This window comes from Erpetoichthys calabaricus, chromosome 7, assembly GCF_900747795.2.
Source record: "Erpetoichthys calabaricus chromosome 7, fErpCal1.3, whole genome shotgun sequence".
In the NCBI taxonomy this organism is placed as follows: domain Eukaryota; kingdom Metazoa; phylum Chordata; class Cladistia; order Polypteriformes; family Polypteridae; genus Erpetoichthys; species Erpetoichthys calabaricus.
The window spans coordinates 30,016,709-30,033,613 of NC_041400.2; the positions used below are offsets into that span (position 1 = coordinate 30,016,709).

The 16,905-nt window shown below is 36.9% G+C and overlaps 1 protein-coding gene across 1 annotated transcript in view; it reads left to right on the forward strand.

The window, feature by feature from the left end:
• Positions 1-16,905, forward strand: part of auh (AU RNA binding protein/enoyl-CoA hydratase) — a 208,128-nt gene that overhangs the window by 20,008 nt on the left and 171,215 nt on the right. The window contains exons 2-3 of the mRNA XM_028804872.2: positions 1,602-1,669; positions 1,760-1,847. Of these exons, the coding sequence (XP_028660705.1) occupies positions 1,602-1,669; positions 1,760-1,847 (156 nt within the window). The remainder of the gene's footprint in view (positions 1-1,601; positions 1,670-1,759; positions 1,848-16,905) is intronic.

Genomic DNA, 16,905 nt, shown 5'->3' on the forward strand with positions numbered 1-16,905 from the left:
GCACCTTACTGATAAAAAAAACAATATTAAATTAAAGATTGATAATAATGCAGGTAAAAACAGACAATAACTTTGTATAATGTTAAATGTTAACATTTGCTCCTCTGCCTAGAGATGACACTGTTTGGTGGATGCAGTGGATTTTCCATAATTGATAGGAGCCTGCTGAGCGCCCGTCGCTCTGCCACAGATGTCAAACTGTCTAACTCCATGCCAACAATAGAGCTAACTATAACTATAGGTCACAATGCAATGTACAAGTAAACAACAAAGCAAACCCCGTTGTCCCACTGAGTCATCTTGTAAAGGTACTGATCCCTTCTATCTCTCTCGTTCTCAATTTCATTTTGTCTCTTTGATATACCTTTTTCCTGGCCTTTCAAAAATTTACCACTTGCTGTACTCCTACTTTTGCCCTCCTTGAGTTTCTGACCTGGAGCTGGTTATTAAACCTGTTCTTGGATTTAAATCTGGCACAGCCTAGGAATGATTTTGGGATCAGCAGCAGCCAGGTCAAGTTTATTTGTATTTTTTGTAGACACCAGACAAAAACTCCTATATGCGACCCCTAAGTCCCCCTCACGGAATCATTTATATACAATAGAGCACATTGTCTCTATAGTGACAAACGTTTTGGAAGAATCATGTTCCGTTTTTGGTTTACTCTTCTGACTATTTGGCATTCCATGATGTTTCTGGTCATAATGCCGCCTGAGTGTTTTTTGCCATTAAACATTGAGGCAAGTATATACTTTCTTCAAATTAAGTGCATTTTAAGGCAGCTTTGGAGAATGTGAGCTACATCTTTTGTTCAATAGTTTGCCGTTGTTGAACAGATGTTACCAAATCAGTTTGTAGTTAAGACCCAGAGGATTGCTGAACACATAAGACCATTTTGTATATTTGGGATCAAGCTGTTGAGTATTAAAATGTACTATATCTATAAAAGTAAACTTGTAGTATTAAGTAGTACTCTGTAACTGGTGTTAGTACATTGCACACTTCAAGGAAAGCCAACTGTAAAAAATAGCTTGGCTGAACCCAGCATAACTAGGCCATAATGGTTTATAAATGTTCAAAATAAAACATTCTCCATAACAGAAAATGTCTGGTTACCAAGTGTGATAAACTCAATTATGTCCTGAATAAGTGGTTCTTTTTTCAGTCTACCATATTGTTTTAACTTTTATCAAGTACAGTATATATGCTCAGTAGACAAAGAAACAGCAGAGAGGTCTATATAGAATGCTTCCCTTATGCTTTGCTGAAATATCAATACTCATCCTGATACAAGGAAATGAGTTGGCTTTTATTTACTTATTTTTTTATTTATTGCATTTTTTTAACCTGTTCCCACCACAGAACACATTGGTAAAATGTTTGTTACGTATTCCTTGCTACTGGCATTCACTGTGAAAAATGTTCTTTAAATTGACATTTTAGTTGAGCAAATTGCACTAATTTTCCAGTAAATTGTTGCAGCAGTGGAAATATTAGTGGCTATGTGAGCTAATTTTAAGCCATTAAAGGCTAATTTATCATGGGACCATACTTCACTGTGATTAGTCAGTCATACCTATTCTTTCTTTTGTTTCTTGTAGGAATCGTGGTAGTTGGAATAAATAGGCCAAAAGCAAAAAATGCAATCAGCAAAAATCTTGTGAAAATGGTAGGTAATAAATATAAAGCTCTTTATAGCAGTTTCCAGATTTTAGTTTTATGTTACCAAAAATAATTTCCTTATTTTCCTTAATTTCAGATGAGTGAAACGGTGGAAAACGTGAGGGGAAACAAAAGCATTAGAACGGTAATTCTCTGCAGTTTAGTGCCTGGGATATTCTGTGCAGGTAAAGACGCTTTTTTCCAAATCATACATCAACCTGATTTTGTTTTATTTTTGTTGTTCTTACTGTGGTATATGAGAATTGTTGTTCTGTGCTTTGTGGTAATACAAATAGAGCTGCTATTCTCATATGAAAATCTCTCTCTCTCTCTCTCATATTTTTTTTTTTTTTACAGAATAACGTTTTATTGACATGGAGAGTGGTGCTGTGGTTAATTTTGGTGCTTCATAATTTCAGTGATCTGAGCTTCAGTCCTGTACCCAATGAGAGTTCATTTGGAGTCTGCATTTTCTCCTTCCGTCTTCATTGGTTGTCTTTTGTATACTGCTGTTTCATCTTACATTACCAAAAAAGTAATGCAGCATAGGTTAGCTCACAACTCTAAATTGGTCCTTTGAGAATGTAGCTATATATGAAAGTCAGTCATGTCATGAACTAGTGCCCTTCCTGGGGCATGCTTCTTTGTGCCCTGTCCAGCTTTGGTAGGATTCCCATGCAACACTATAAATTGGATTAAGTAAGTATTAGAATGCTTTGTTGTGTTGATAGTAACCTGACTTGAATAGGCGGAGCCATGTTTGCATATAACGTTGGGCTCATAAAACATTCTCTTCCTTATTTACACACCCTTTATGTCAAATACCAATTTAAACACAGAAGTAAATTGTCTTATGCAAAGTTGGGTTTAGCTGTGAATTACTAAGGAAACATTTACTAGTTTTAAATGTGAATAAGACTGGGTAGACAAATTATCTATAATAATAAAAGGCAAAGCCCTCACTGACTGACTGACTGACTGACTTATCACTAATTCTCCAACTTCCCGTGTAGGTGGAAGGCTGAAATTTGGCAGGCTCATTCCTTACAGCTTACTTACAAAAGTTAGGCAGGTTTCATTTCGAAATTCAAAGCGTAATGGTCATAACTGGAACCTCTTTTTTGTCCATATACTGTAATGGAAGGCAGCAAGATGGCCGTAGGAGACTGAGTTGCGTGTCGCGTCATCACGCCTCCCACGTAATCACGTGAACTGACTGTGAACTCAGTACGTAGAAAAGAAGGAGGAGCCCCAAAGAGCGCTGAAGAAAACACTCATTACACAATTGACAAGGCAGCGAAACAATAAGAAGCGAGTGAGTGACGCATACAAGCATCTTCATAAGACACGAGGTATAAAAAAGCACGGTGTAAACCGTAAGTCTAAATTAACTTTATAGAAACGCTCCCGCTGCCGTTTGCAATACCATATTCGCGAGATACAAGTTTAATGAGAAGACACGAGGTATAAAAAAAGCACGGTATAAACCTAACCTTAAATTAACTTTATAGAAACGCTGCCGTTTGCAATGCCATATTCGCGAGATACAAGTTTAATGAGAAGACACGAGGTATAAACTAGAGTTTGCATCACTTTGTAACAGAGTTAAAATTGCTGTAGCGAGAACTTTTAACTGCCGGGTCTTAGCTAACATTAAATAAACCCGTGGACATCGCAACATCACACAAGAGAGCGGCTCACGTGAAGTGACTGAACGCAGCAGGAGTGATCACTTCCATGAATCAAACCTCTTCAAAAAACACATTACACAATTGATAAAGTAGGAAAAGAATATGAAACAAAGCACGGTATAAACCGTAACTTCAGATTAAGTTTATAGAAACGCTGCCGTTTGCAATACCATATTCGCCCCCTGCGAAGCGCGGTGATTTTGCTATATATATTAACTATTTCAACCATTGTATGATCTGCTTCTCGCAACTGAAAGAGGGCACCGTGGCAGAAGTTAGCCGACTTGCTCACCAACCACAAGCGTTACCTGGTAGGTAACCACCCATACAATCAGGTTGTGAATCAGACTACGAATGCCTGCAATGTAATTACCCCGATCTACATGCTGTCAAATGAACGAACCACACGCCGTAGCACAACGTTAGGGGCTTTGCCTCTACGTCCGAGGATCGATTCCAGTAAGGGAGTGCAGTGACTGTGTACTCCTAATGAGCCCACAATTACGGCGAAACACGTGTCGCATACTATGCATCTTCAAAGCACGGTGTAAACAGTAAGTTTAAATTGAGTTTATAGAAACGCTCCCGCTGCCGTTTGCAATACCATATTAGATGACTTTGTAACAGAGTTAAAATTCCTGGAGCGATAAATTTTTAACTGCCGGGTCATGTCGCGTGTTCTTGGGTAGGTACACCAAAAAATGTATACATTTATGCATGTAATGGGCAAACAAAAAATGTACTATACCCGAAAGCACTACAGTAGTACTCAATGTATCTTTACTTCTTAAATGTTAATGTTTTACTGTTTAATAATTTATACGCTTCTTATATGTTATTCAGATTCTTTTATCAAAATACCAGTAACAGCGCACTGCACGATAACGTGGAGTGAATATACTTGACATGACCATTCATAGTATTTATCCTCTTTCTCTGTACGTTTACCATTCGTTTGCTCAGAGGTTGATGAGCTTGCTGCTTAATGAGCAGCTCTTCACCCTAGCGTCCCGCTGCTTCTCTTCTTTCGTCGGCATCTTTTCCCGTTAAAAACTGATTTTTTTTGAAAACTTAGTATGTTTTCTTTAATTTTTCAGTTAAGCTGGCACTTAAGTCTTCAATCTGCCTCAAGAATGATTAGCGGAGGTGGTAGACAATGAAAACGTCAGCCGTACGCATCCGCCACGCACGCACTGGTGCGCGCAGCTGTCAGTTGACTCTACAATAAAATAAAATAAAGATAAAAAGAGCAATAACTTGCAGCACCGCTATTCAATTACACTTGCCTAACGCCTCTCCTAAGGGGAAATACTGTGGGATCTGGGCATCCGTCAAAGCAGCAATCACAAGCCCGATTAGAAAGCAGGAAGCTGTGATTTGTCCTCTCCCTCCCATGTAACAATCGCAGCCCGTGTTGCAACGCACTATGTATGTATATGTATATATGTGTATGTGTGTGTATATGTATGTGTATATATATATATATATAATATATATTTGTTCATATGTGTGGGAAAGCGAATAGTAGACGTGACGTAGTATATGTGTACCAAATTTCAAGTCAATAGGTGAAACGGTTTGCGAGCTACAGGTGATTTAAAATCCTGGACAGACAAACGAATAGCCACGGTAGCGTATTATAGAAGAACATTTTACTGTTTAATAATTTATATTTATATGCAATGTGCTTCTTATATATTACTTCATATTCTCATATGATAATGATGTTAATGTTGTTTATATTGATTTCTATGTTATTGTAAGTGCCCTTTATTTGTGGAAAAATAAATTTGGCAATTAAACTTATTTTATACATACATTTTATTTTTTTCTCTTGCACTCAGTGAGCGAATCCACTGGGTAATCAGCTATATATATATATATATATATATATATATATATATATATATATATATATATATATATATATGTGTATGTATGTGTATATATATATATATATATATATATATATATATAGATATGTATGTATGTGTATGTATGTAGATAGATATGTATGTATATGTATATATGGGTATATATATGTAGATATACAAATATGTATATGTATATATGTGTATATATATGTAGATATACAAATAAGTATATGTATATATGTGTATATATATATATATGTAGATATACAAATATGTATATGTATATATGTGTCTGTATGTGTATATATATGTTGATATATGTATATATATATGTGGATGTGTATATGTATATATATGTATGTATATATGTTTATGTATATATATGTTTACATAACCTCTTTAACACACTACTTCTCCGCTGCGAAGCGCGGGTATTTTGCTAGTAAATGAATATAGTAGTCTGGGCGGCACGGTGGCACAGTGGGTAGCGCTGCTGCCTCGCAGTTGGGAGACCTGTGGACCTGGGTTCGATTCCCGGGTCCTCCCTGTGTGGAGTTTGCATGTTCTCCCCGTGTCTGCGTGGGTTTCCTCCGGGGCACTCCGGTTTCCTCCCACAGTCCAAAGACATGCAGGTTAGGTGGATTGGCGATTCTAAATTGGCCCTAGTGTGTGCTTGGTGTGTGGGTGTGTTTATGTGTGTCCTGCTGTGGGTTGGCACCCTGCCCGGGATTGGTTCCTGCCTTGTGCCCTGTGTTGGCTGGGATTGGCTCCAGCAGACCCCCGTGACCCTGTGTTCGGATTCAGCGGGTTGGACAATGGATGGATGGATATAGTAGTCTGCCAGGTGTACTTTGTGGTAGCCTTGCTTTATATACAGGGTATGGGGTTACCTGCAACTTTTTACAGCAGTGTTTATTTTTAAAGTTTTGTTCCACACAAATGCATAGCACTCTGTCTTCTACTCCAACAGAAAGACAATCAGCAGCTTCGAAGAGAATATGTCAGTAAATAAATGAGTTTTAAAGGATTATGCAATGTTCACTTTTTCCAGTTTGGCCTGAGCCGATGGTCGATGATATCATCCATCTCCGATTGGCTGGGCATATCACCGTTGTATATACACATTATTGACTGGCTTCAAACATTTGCAGAAATTTCCTCAAAGTGTTAAACTGCTGTCCCTTTTTTTTTTTTTTTTTAAAGCTGTTAGGCACTCATATTCACAGTGCATGAGTGCTTAGCTTTTTAGCAGAAATGCGGTGGAGTTGAGGGAAGGCAGCCTGATCAGTGCATCGTGTGCAGAGTTTGAATGGGAATAGTGCATGTGTATTTGCAGCCCCACACTGCTCTGGTGCTTGCAGGCTCTGACAGAGCTGGTACCAGTGGTGCTTGATGCTTATATACTAATATACCTGCTCCAATATCCAAGGGGGATTCCTGACCCCTTTGTGTAAAAGTAATAATTAACTGAGAGGAAAAAGACACAGATTAAACTTTTGTTCCACATCAAGCTCTGCTTGGAGGAAGATAGTGTAGTGTCTCGGCTGTAAAGTGACATGTCTGTTTTAGCATGTCATTTGTTTTTTGGCACCAGTGCGAATGTCCACCGCCAGTGGACCTTAACCAGTGCAAATTAAAACCGGGGAAAGAAACTTGAGGGCTAATCTGCCCGGTCTCCCTGAAAATAATGATATTTACAGGAGATGGCCTCATGCAGCTCTCTATGCAAAGAGAGGAAAGGGTTAAAACAAGAGCTACAGCTGGCTGGGTAGGTTTGGAAGGGTTAACGAGTAACAAATGGGACTAAAAAGAGCACAAGTCACATTAGTGAGTTGGTGTGCTTTGGAGCTGAATTATGTGCCAGAGCAACAGTCAGGGTGTTCTCCACTGACTAGTCCCTGGGATGGAGAAGTGGCAGTCAGGGATAATTGTAATATATTTTATTTATATAGCTCCTTTCCCATGCTCTAGGTGCTTAAAACAAAATGATGCACACAGTTTCTGCATAGAACAATAAACAGATAAGCACAGGATATACAAAAGCATTAAACGGAATAAAAGACAGAATAAACCAGAGTGTAATACTAAATTCAATACTAAAAGAAATGCCTGAACAAATCACATAATTTATAGTATAACATACCCACAAATTATCCTGAGCATCTGGACAGAGAGGTAAACTGAAACAAGGGGCAGAATTAGGCTAAGGTAAAAGCCTTCCTGAACAGATGAATTTTAAGTTGTTTTTACAAGAATGAATGGCGTCAGCTGATCTAACTAATTTTAAGCGTTCATTTCAAGTCGGGGTGCTATATAACTGAAGGCCATGTCTCCCATAGAGTGCAGGTTAGAGTGGGGCACAACAAGATTGCCACAATCAGAGGACCTTAGCGGCGAACAGGAGCATTGTGTTGGAGAAGTTCACTGATGTAGTCTGGTGCAAGGCCATTTAAAGTTTTGCAGCTTATTAATCTGATTTTATACTCAATCTTGTAAGACACAGGCTGCCAGTGAAATCAAAGTGGCGTGTGTGGGGTATGTGTGATGTGCTCACTGTTGCTGGTTCATGTAAGGACTCTTGCAGCGAAGTTTTAAATTAACTGGAGATGTGATCTAGGATTTGAAGGGGTACCTGTTAGTAGGAAGTTAAAATAATAAAAGCAGGATGTGATAAAAGCATGGACAAGTTTCTTATCATTAGAAAAGGAGAGGAATGAGCACACACAGGATATGTTACGGGGGTGGAAGTAAAACTTTCTTAATGTGGTTTATGTGGGCAGAATAAGAAAGGGAGGAGTCAAAAATGACACCAAGACTCTTTGCATTAGAAGAAGGTCTAATGAGATCATGGGATGCAAATAGTTATAGCTTATTGCTTTTCTTACTGTAACATCACTTAAAGACACTATTCCTTTTTTAGTCATTATTGAAACCTTAAATAAGAATAAACCTTTTTAACTTTTTTTTTTTTTTTTTTTTTTTTTTTTTTTTTTTTTTTAGTCCACAATTCATATTGTCCTCCTTTCTCCTCTATTCATGTAGAGGGTCACTACAATAGGAATGGAGTTGTACTGTCTACTGTCTTAACTCTTGTACATTTCTGTTATTAATAATTATTTTAAAATGCTTGATTAACATTGAGTAACATGTCAAAGTTAGTGTGCACATTGAGAGGATGTCCCACCTACCTACATCATTTTAGTGGTGTAAGATTAGAACGTTTGAATGTCTGTCTCACAGGACAATGCTATTCATTCCTTGACACCTGCACATGTGTTTTGATTTACCTGAACACAAGTAAATTTATGTCCCCTTTGTCATATTTTAAAAAAATATTGTCAACTGTTGTCTGAGACTGCGAGGCTTTGAGCTTGAATCAAGTTTTGTTAGTCTTTGTGAGAGTAGTTTTATGCAAATTGCGTTACATTTTTACCCATGTGCGTATTTAATCTTTTTTTTTCCACCCTTTATTTGTTTTTAGTGCTTCATGTTAATCCTCAACTCATTATGTTATAAAGGAAATTCCACCATTACTAACAGTAGACAACAGTGTGACATCCACAGCACGTAAAATTTTGTACATAATGTATAGTATTTCATGAAGTTAGATCGGTACCATGTTGGATCACATGCATACCTCCAGCGAATCACTCCAGGGTTCTCTTGATACAGCACTAAGACCACCCATTTGTAAGGGTCTCGGTACGATTGTTTTGGTCTGCACTTAACGAGCCAGACTTTTGCGAAAATTGCACCACTGTTTGAAGAAGCTAGTCCAAGTGAACTAGGATTGAAAATGTCTTAAATAAGAGCATTGATAAAAAGTGTCAGGTTATTAAAGGTAGCAACTGCTGCTAAAAAACCCCAACCCCATTAACCCCTGAACCATCAGCTACTTCAGGATAACAATTTCATTGTCTAGCTGGATTACAGCATTTATCTTTGAGCACTGTTTCTCAACCTTTATAGCCCTGTGATCCAGTTTTACCTATTTAAGTCACTTCATGGCCCACAGACATTTTAACAGCAGGGTTGTTTTTCCCTGTTGTGAATCAACTGAAATTAGAGTAGTGGGGGGAAAGTGTCCCCTTGGTGAAACTAAAGCAGTTGGGTACTTTTCTGTATTTAATATTTGTATTTTTATTTATTTACATGTTATTTTTGATACATGGTAATCAATGGCCCCATAATTTAGGAAACTCAGCAAGCAAGGTAGGGTAACTTAGCTAGTTAGTAAATTTAAATATAGCTTACTTTTTTTAATTTATTTTTTTAAAGTAATGATGAACTTTCCATTTTGGAAGATGTGCTTTGCTGACAATAATAACAAACAGATATTATAAGAGCAAGACTTCATACCAATATTTAATTAATAGGTAACTAATGTCACATGCATTTTGGGATGTGCACTTGTAATTTGATGACATGCAGAGTAAGTGTTCCCTGCATCTACAATCAGGGCCTCCAACACTGCTCTTCTTCTGTCATCATGAAATACTTTCAAGTGCCTTACCTTCCCAGATTTCCTTGTTAGCGTGATTTTGGCGCTTGCACAAAAAAATCAGTCAAGTTTTTATTACATTTCCCTCTCTTTAGAACATTAGAACACTCTAGATGAGAACAGGCCATTCAGCCCAACAAAGCTCGCCAGTCCTATCCACTTATTTCTTTCAAAAAAACATCCAGAAAAACATCATTTCTTCACACTGACTAAAATACTTTTAACAGTAAAGAACAGTTCAGTTTCCTATGGAGTGCATTGCTTCCACAATCATACTTGTTAAAAACGTAAGCCTTCCTATGTGCATTCTGCATCAGTGCCTACAAACATGGAATGCAGGACCTGTCAGTGATACAGATAAGACAAATTTCACAAGAGGTGTCATCAGATGTGAAATGACAATTTATCATGCACCACCTCCTCAAATGAAAATTTAATAAAAAAAAAAAAAAAAAAGGAACCAGCTGTGTTGAGCACATCAACCCTGTAAAGGTGGCGTGGGTGCACACTGCACATGGGCCTGTAAAAGGAATCTGGAGTGCAGAAGTAAGATCATTGTGAGTAGGTTTCCAGGAAAAATTATACAGTCAAACAGCACCAAAGTAGTTCAGCTTCTAATAATGAAGCACAAGGTCTAAAAATTTTTACCTACTTTCCATCCAGGATATGAAAAAGCTTGCAGATGTGTTGAGCAAATACCCATTTTTACACAAGTGGACAGATATTAAATTTGCATGCATGGACATTGGTATTTAAACAGTAATGTACAGTGCAAATTGTAAATGCAGTTATATTTGACCTTAGGAAATGTCAGTCATTATGGTGTCAGGAATTTCAGCTAATAAAGTTTTCATTCAAGGTAATAGAAACTGTATTACAGATGAATAAATCTACATTTCACTGTATTTATTTGGTGATAAATCATTTCAATGAATAAACTCTAGTTGAGAGTCAATAGTTTTTAGTTTAAAATATTAATCGTAGATTGATTTGTATTCTAAAATTTTCTTACAGTATATATGGCAATAGATCCAAACATTTTCTTTTATTGATATTCACCTTGCATTTTCTTTCATTTTCAAATTTCAGTAGGTTAGATGATTTTCTTTTACAAAAAATGCTTAAATGTCTAGAGAGCCATATGAATTTCAAAGAGTCAAAGTTATCAAGAAAAGTCTCAATATTTGAGGCTTTAACCAGTAAGCACAAAACAGCTATGAAAGAAGGTTATTCAAAAAATCGGAGAAAAAGAAAATTTGAATCATGGACCTGGAGAAGATTAATGCCCATGGTCTGCTACATGGACAGATTAGTTGGTTTAAATTTTATTTTATGCTGGAGTTATAGTCAGGTTTAAGCTAAAATATTTCAGTTGCATAGTAAGGAAATTTAAAGCAAGAAATATCAAACAAGATAGATGCCTAAATGGCATAAAGCAAGATACTGTAGTGAATAGTCGTCCCTTTCTCCCACAGTCACTAACTAAGATATTTTAATATACGTGCCTGGCATGTTGTTAAATTGTTTGATTTTTCCCAAAGCCTCTGGGTTTTTGAATTTAGTATATTTGCTATTCCAGCCTTTTTATTAGTGTGTCTGAATTCGTGTCTTTTGACTGAACAATGTACAGTTTGCCTTCTTCATCCAAGGACTGAAAATATTCTAGGGGTTAATCCGGAAACTTCCAAAAAGCAAAAGTTGAATCTACTGCATGCAACCCTGTTCTCCTGTTATCACCACCTTTATAAAAGAAAACCTCTTTCTCGCTCACTTATCCTACATTGGCTTCAGAGCACTACCAGCCTTTGAGAGAAAACCTGAATTGAACATGTGTGAAAGTCGATGTTTCTGGAAGAATGCAACTGTTTTTTCTTCAGGATTCCTCTGTACTTCAATACTGTCTTCACTCATAGCATGGTTTATGGCAAGGATGCTGTTCATGGGATGATGACCAGTAATATATGTTCTAAATGTGTTGGCAATTTTCTGCACTGTGGTGTGCTGGGCTGGAAACATCACTTCAAGAGAGGCTCACTAAATCAACAAGCTAATAAATGGACAGGCTCAGTTATGGGATGCACTTGGTACCTTCAGAACGTAATAACAAAGGAGAGAATTGAAACAAAACTGAGTGCCATTATGCTGCACTTCCTGCCTCTGACGTACTGAGTACTTTAAGTCGGCAAAGTATTCAGCAGAAATATTCCAAGAAACGCTGCCGGGGCTCCTTCCTACCTTTTATAACAATATTAATGTACATTTAATATATCTCCCATTGTGAAACCCATCTAATCTATTTCAGGCTTGCATTGGGCCAGAAACATCCATTGCAGTCCACTCAAGAACGTGACCACACTCGCACAGTTTGTAACCCTAACATGCATTTCTTTGAGAATGTGGAAGGAAAAGTGTAGTATCTGGATTTAAACCTATGAAAACATGGGGAGAAGATGTAATCTCCATATTACCAACATCTGGCTGTGGGATTCCAACCCAGCACACTGTATCTATGAGGCTGCAGTCCTCACTGTGTATGTGATTTGTGTATATTTACAGTCATATGAAAAAGTTTGGGAACCCCTCTTAATTCTTTGGATTTTTGTTTTATCATTGGCTGAGCTTTCAAAGTAGCAACTTCCTTTTAATATATGACATGCAATATGGAAACAATAGTATTTCAGCAGTGACATTACGTTTATTGGATTAACAGAAAATATGCAATATATATCCTAACAAAATTAGGCAGGTGCATAAATTTGGGCACCCCAAAAGAGGTATTACATCAATACTTAGTTGAGCCACCTTTTGCAAATATAACAGCCTCTAGACGCCTTCTATAGCCTTTGAGTGTCTGGATTCTGGATGGAGGTATTTTTGACAATTCTTCCATACAAAATATCTCCAGTTCAGTTAAATTTGATGGCTGCCGAGCATGGACAGCCTGCTTCAAATCATCCCATAGATTTTCGATGATATTCAAGTCAGGGGACTTTGACGGCCATTCCAGAAGATTGTACTTCTCCCTCTGTATGAATGCCTTTGTAGATTTCGAACTGTGTTTTGGATCATTGTCTTGTTGGAATATCCAACCCCTGCGTAACTTCAACTTTGTGACTGATGCTTGAACATCATCCTGAAGAATTTGTTGATACTGGGTTGAATTCATTCGACCCTCGACTTTAACAGGGGCCCCAGTCCCTGAACCAGCCACACAGCCCCACAGCATGATGAAACCTTCACCTAATTTGACAGTAGGTAGCAGGAGTTTTATTTGGAATGCGGTGTTAGTCTTCTGCCATACAAAGTGCTTTTTGTTATGACCAAATAACTCTCAATTTTTGTCTCATCAGTTCAAAGCACTTTGTTCCAAAATGAATCTGGCTTGTCTAAATGAGCATTTGCATACAACAAGCGACTCTGTTTGTGGCGTGAGTGTAGAAAGGGCTTCTTTCTCATCACCCTGCCATATAGATGTTCTTTGTGCAAATTGCGCTGAATTGTAGAACGATGTACAGATACACCATCTGCAGCAAGATGTTCTTGCAGGTCTTTGGAGGTGATCTGTGAGTTGTCTGTAACCATTCTCACAATCCTGCACATATGCCACTCCTGTATTTTTCTTGGCCTGCCAGACCTTGGTTTAACAGCAGCTGTGCCTGTGGCCTTCCATTTCCTGATTACATTCCTTACAGTTGAAACTGACAGTTTAAGCCTCTGAGATAGCTTTTTGTAGCCCTCCCCTAAACCATGAGACTGAACTATCTTTGTTTTCAGATCTTTTGAGAGTTGCTTTGAGGATCCCATGCTGTCACTCTTCAGAGGAGAGTCAAAGGGAAGCACAACTTGCAATTGAGCACCTTAAATACCTTTTCTCGCGATTGGACACACCTGTCTATGACGTTCAAGGCTTAACAAGCTAATCCAACCAATTTGGTGTTGCAAGTAATCAGTATTGAGCAGTTAGATGCATTCAAATCAGCAAAATTACAAGGGGACCCAAATTTTTGCACAGCCAGTTTTTCACATTTGATTTAATTTCATACTACTAAATACTGCTTCACTAAAAATCTTTGTTCAGAAAACACTCAGATGTTCCTAGGAAATGAAAGACATACCACTGTTATCTTTTTTGTTGAAAGTAGAGTAAATTATTCCCAAACTTTTTCATATGACTGTATACAGTAATATATACTCCCTCACAGTACATGTATATGAAGTAATCTATATTATATATATATCTAAAGTGTTTTTCTTAATCATACTAAGCGACTGGTAAAATGCAAAAAGCCACCAAGATCAAATTTTACTGTGTGACCTTGGTGACTTTGAGTGCAGTAATGAGAACTGGATTTTCAGTGGTTAATTTTCAATTCTTCGTTGACTCACTTCTAAGAAAATTGTTATGAAAGATCCCTTTAATAATTCTATGGCTGTTGCTTTCATCACGGAAATGTTTTTGAGAACTTGACTATAATGAACTGTTTTTAGTCTAGTTAGTTATTAGAATTAATGAGATTTGAATTGAATTTGTGTAGATTTTTTTTTTATTTTTCTTCTTTGTTCTGCAAGCTTAGTTTAGATTCTAGAGCAGTTCTGAATTGTCCTCCTGTATTTAGAAACTTGGAAAATATTAAAAAATGAAAGTAAAAAAATCTTTTTAATACTGTAGTATGAAAATGATTTAGACTTGTCTTTTTTTATGGGGGATCTTTCACAATGAACATGTTGAATAACAAATAACTGAACTATATACAGTAATATGCCACTATTAAACTTTTAAGTAAGCTGGTAAAAACCATACATTTTGCATTATTGTATGCATAATGAAATTCATGAAACTAATCTATCTACTATATAATAAAACACTAAGGTCTGTGTGTCCAGTTCCTATGAGCAATCTGATTGGTCAGTTTGGCTTTGGTGTTGTGACAGAAGACATTGCGAATGTGAGGCGAATTAGGAGGAGTTAAGGTGCACTCTGAGAGAGTTTCCTTCAAAGACGGAAGGTATAGATCTTCACAGGAGGTGAGAAAGGTGCTTTGAAACGAAGCAGGCTTTATGAGAATGTGCTTGAGAGAGGGTGTGCCAGTGAAGAGATGTTCACACACGCAAGTAGAGAGCAAAGGAGCTGAAGATACAAGTAGGGAATTAAATAACAAATTTTTAAAATTATTCTATTACCTGTGTTTGACTGGTACTGTGCCTAGTAACTTAAACAATAAAACACAACTTCAGTGTAAAATGACAGTCATTCTGACCTGTAGGAGGTACTCAAACAACAAATTTATAGACCTTTCTACATCTAATACCTCTCTCTCTCTGTCTTTATTACCTATTTTTTCAAATTCCCTTTGAGCCTTTCCTTTCACTATCAGTGTTACTAGACAGAGCTTTTAAAGCCACCCTAGAACTACTTCCCTACAAATCAGAACTCCAACCTTTATTAAAGTAAGTACGAGGGGCTTTCGATAATTTATCTACCCCAGTAGGAAAGAAAAGCTTTTTCAAAAAAATTTTGTCCACTTTTCCTGCAATGACTTTAACCCTTTTGAAAAAAGAAAAAAAAAAATCTTCTGTTTGACCTTCAAACAAGGACGTCACAGTTGCCTTGATGTCTTCATCACTTGAAAACTACTGTCCACAGAGAGATTTCTCTCTGGATAATCTGAGGGAGCCAGGTCAGGACTGGGTAGATGGTTCAGCTGCTGGAACCCACATTCTCAGATGGTAGCCTGTGAGTGATGTGACATGTGAACTGGTGCATTGTCGTGAAGAAGCATAACAATAGTACAATATCTTGATCTTTTAGTTAGCAGTGAGTTCCACTGCATCTTATGTTGTTTATGTTGTTTTTACAACTTCTTTTTGAATTTTAGAGGTAATTTGCTACTGCTTGGAACAGATTGAAAGATACAAACAAGATAAACCCATGGATACTTTTACAATGTTCCCATACTGTGCATTAATGTGGCTATTTTTCCTTTAAGTAAATTAAGGGCTGAACTGGTTGAGATCTCTTTGTAGACTGACTGTAAAATGTTTATTTAGTAGTCTACAATAAAGGAATGTGATAAAGAAAAGCAAAGGTATAATACAGCAACACGAGTACAAAACAGACAATACTGTTAGTGATTGAAAAGTCAAATATGAGGGAAATACAGTTGCATGACCTTCATTTTAAGGCGTTGTCATTTTTTTACTTTTCCAGATGTGAAGTATTAGTAATTACTCCATGTCAACAATTATTTGTCATTTATCATTCAACACTTCTCTCTCACTGTTTGATTTGCCATTTTTCACTTCTCACACGTCGTTCTCATTTCTGTCTCATCAGCTGTCACATTTCACTGTCAGGTTTTATTTTATTAATAAAAAAAATATCATGGTCGAGTAGTGAGTGGGATGCCAGTTTCACATGATAAAGTGAATTGGACAAAGTTCATGTCAAATTTTTTGTGTGGTGGAAATGCCATGTAAAATAAATATAATCTCGGAGTTTACTTAGATTATCTTTCGGTCTGATATGCTGGTATCTGATTCAAAGATCAGTATTGGTAGTTTTTATGCTTATGTAAGAAAACCTTTTAAAGATTTCCTTCAGTTAGACTTGAGAATGCAACAATATTTTGGGAAAAATATCTTGTTAAAGTCACTAACTGTGCTAGCTTACTTACAGAATAACATAATGTTCTGAAGATATCAAAATTAATTTTTAATTTTTTTTAAAACATCCTTACAAGTGAAGCAAGATGAAATATATATCTGCACTTAAACATTGTGATAATTATTAGCATAGTTGTTTCAATTCTGTGGCTTTTTACATAGAATGATTGTGTTACTCAAAATTCAGATTTGATGCAATTTGGAGGAGTAATCTAATCATAAAAATAAGTTTCAGGGGACTTTCTGTATACAATGGCTTGGTTCCTGTCTGGGTGAAATTTGCATATTCTCATATGTGGGCATTCTTATTCCTTTGGGTTTTCTTTTCTCCCCTCCCTATATATTTAGTGGGTTATTGACAACACCAAATTAACTTCCCCAACTAGGGTTTGTAGTAACTGTGTGAGGGAATGCAAATTGTTGTTGCAGTAGGAATAAATTTAGATAACAATAGCACTTATTTCTGTGACTCATTTTCATACACTGGATGTAGGTCAAAAGTTCTTTACAATAT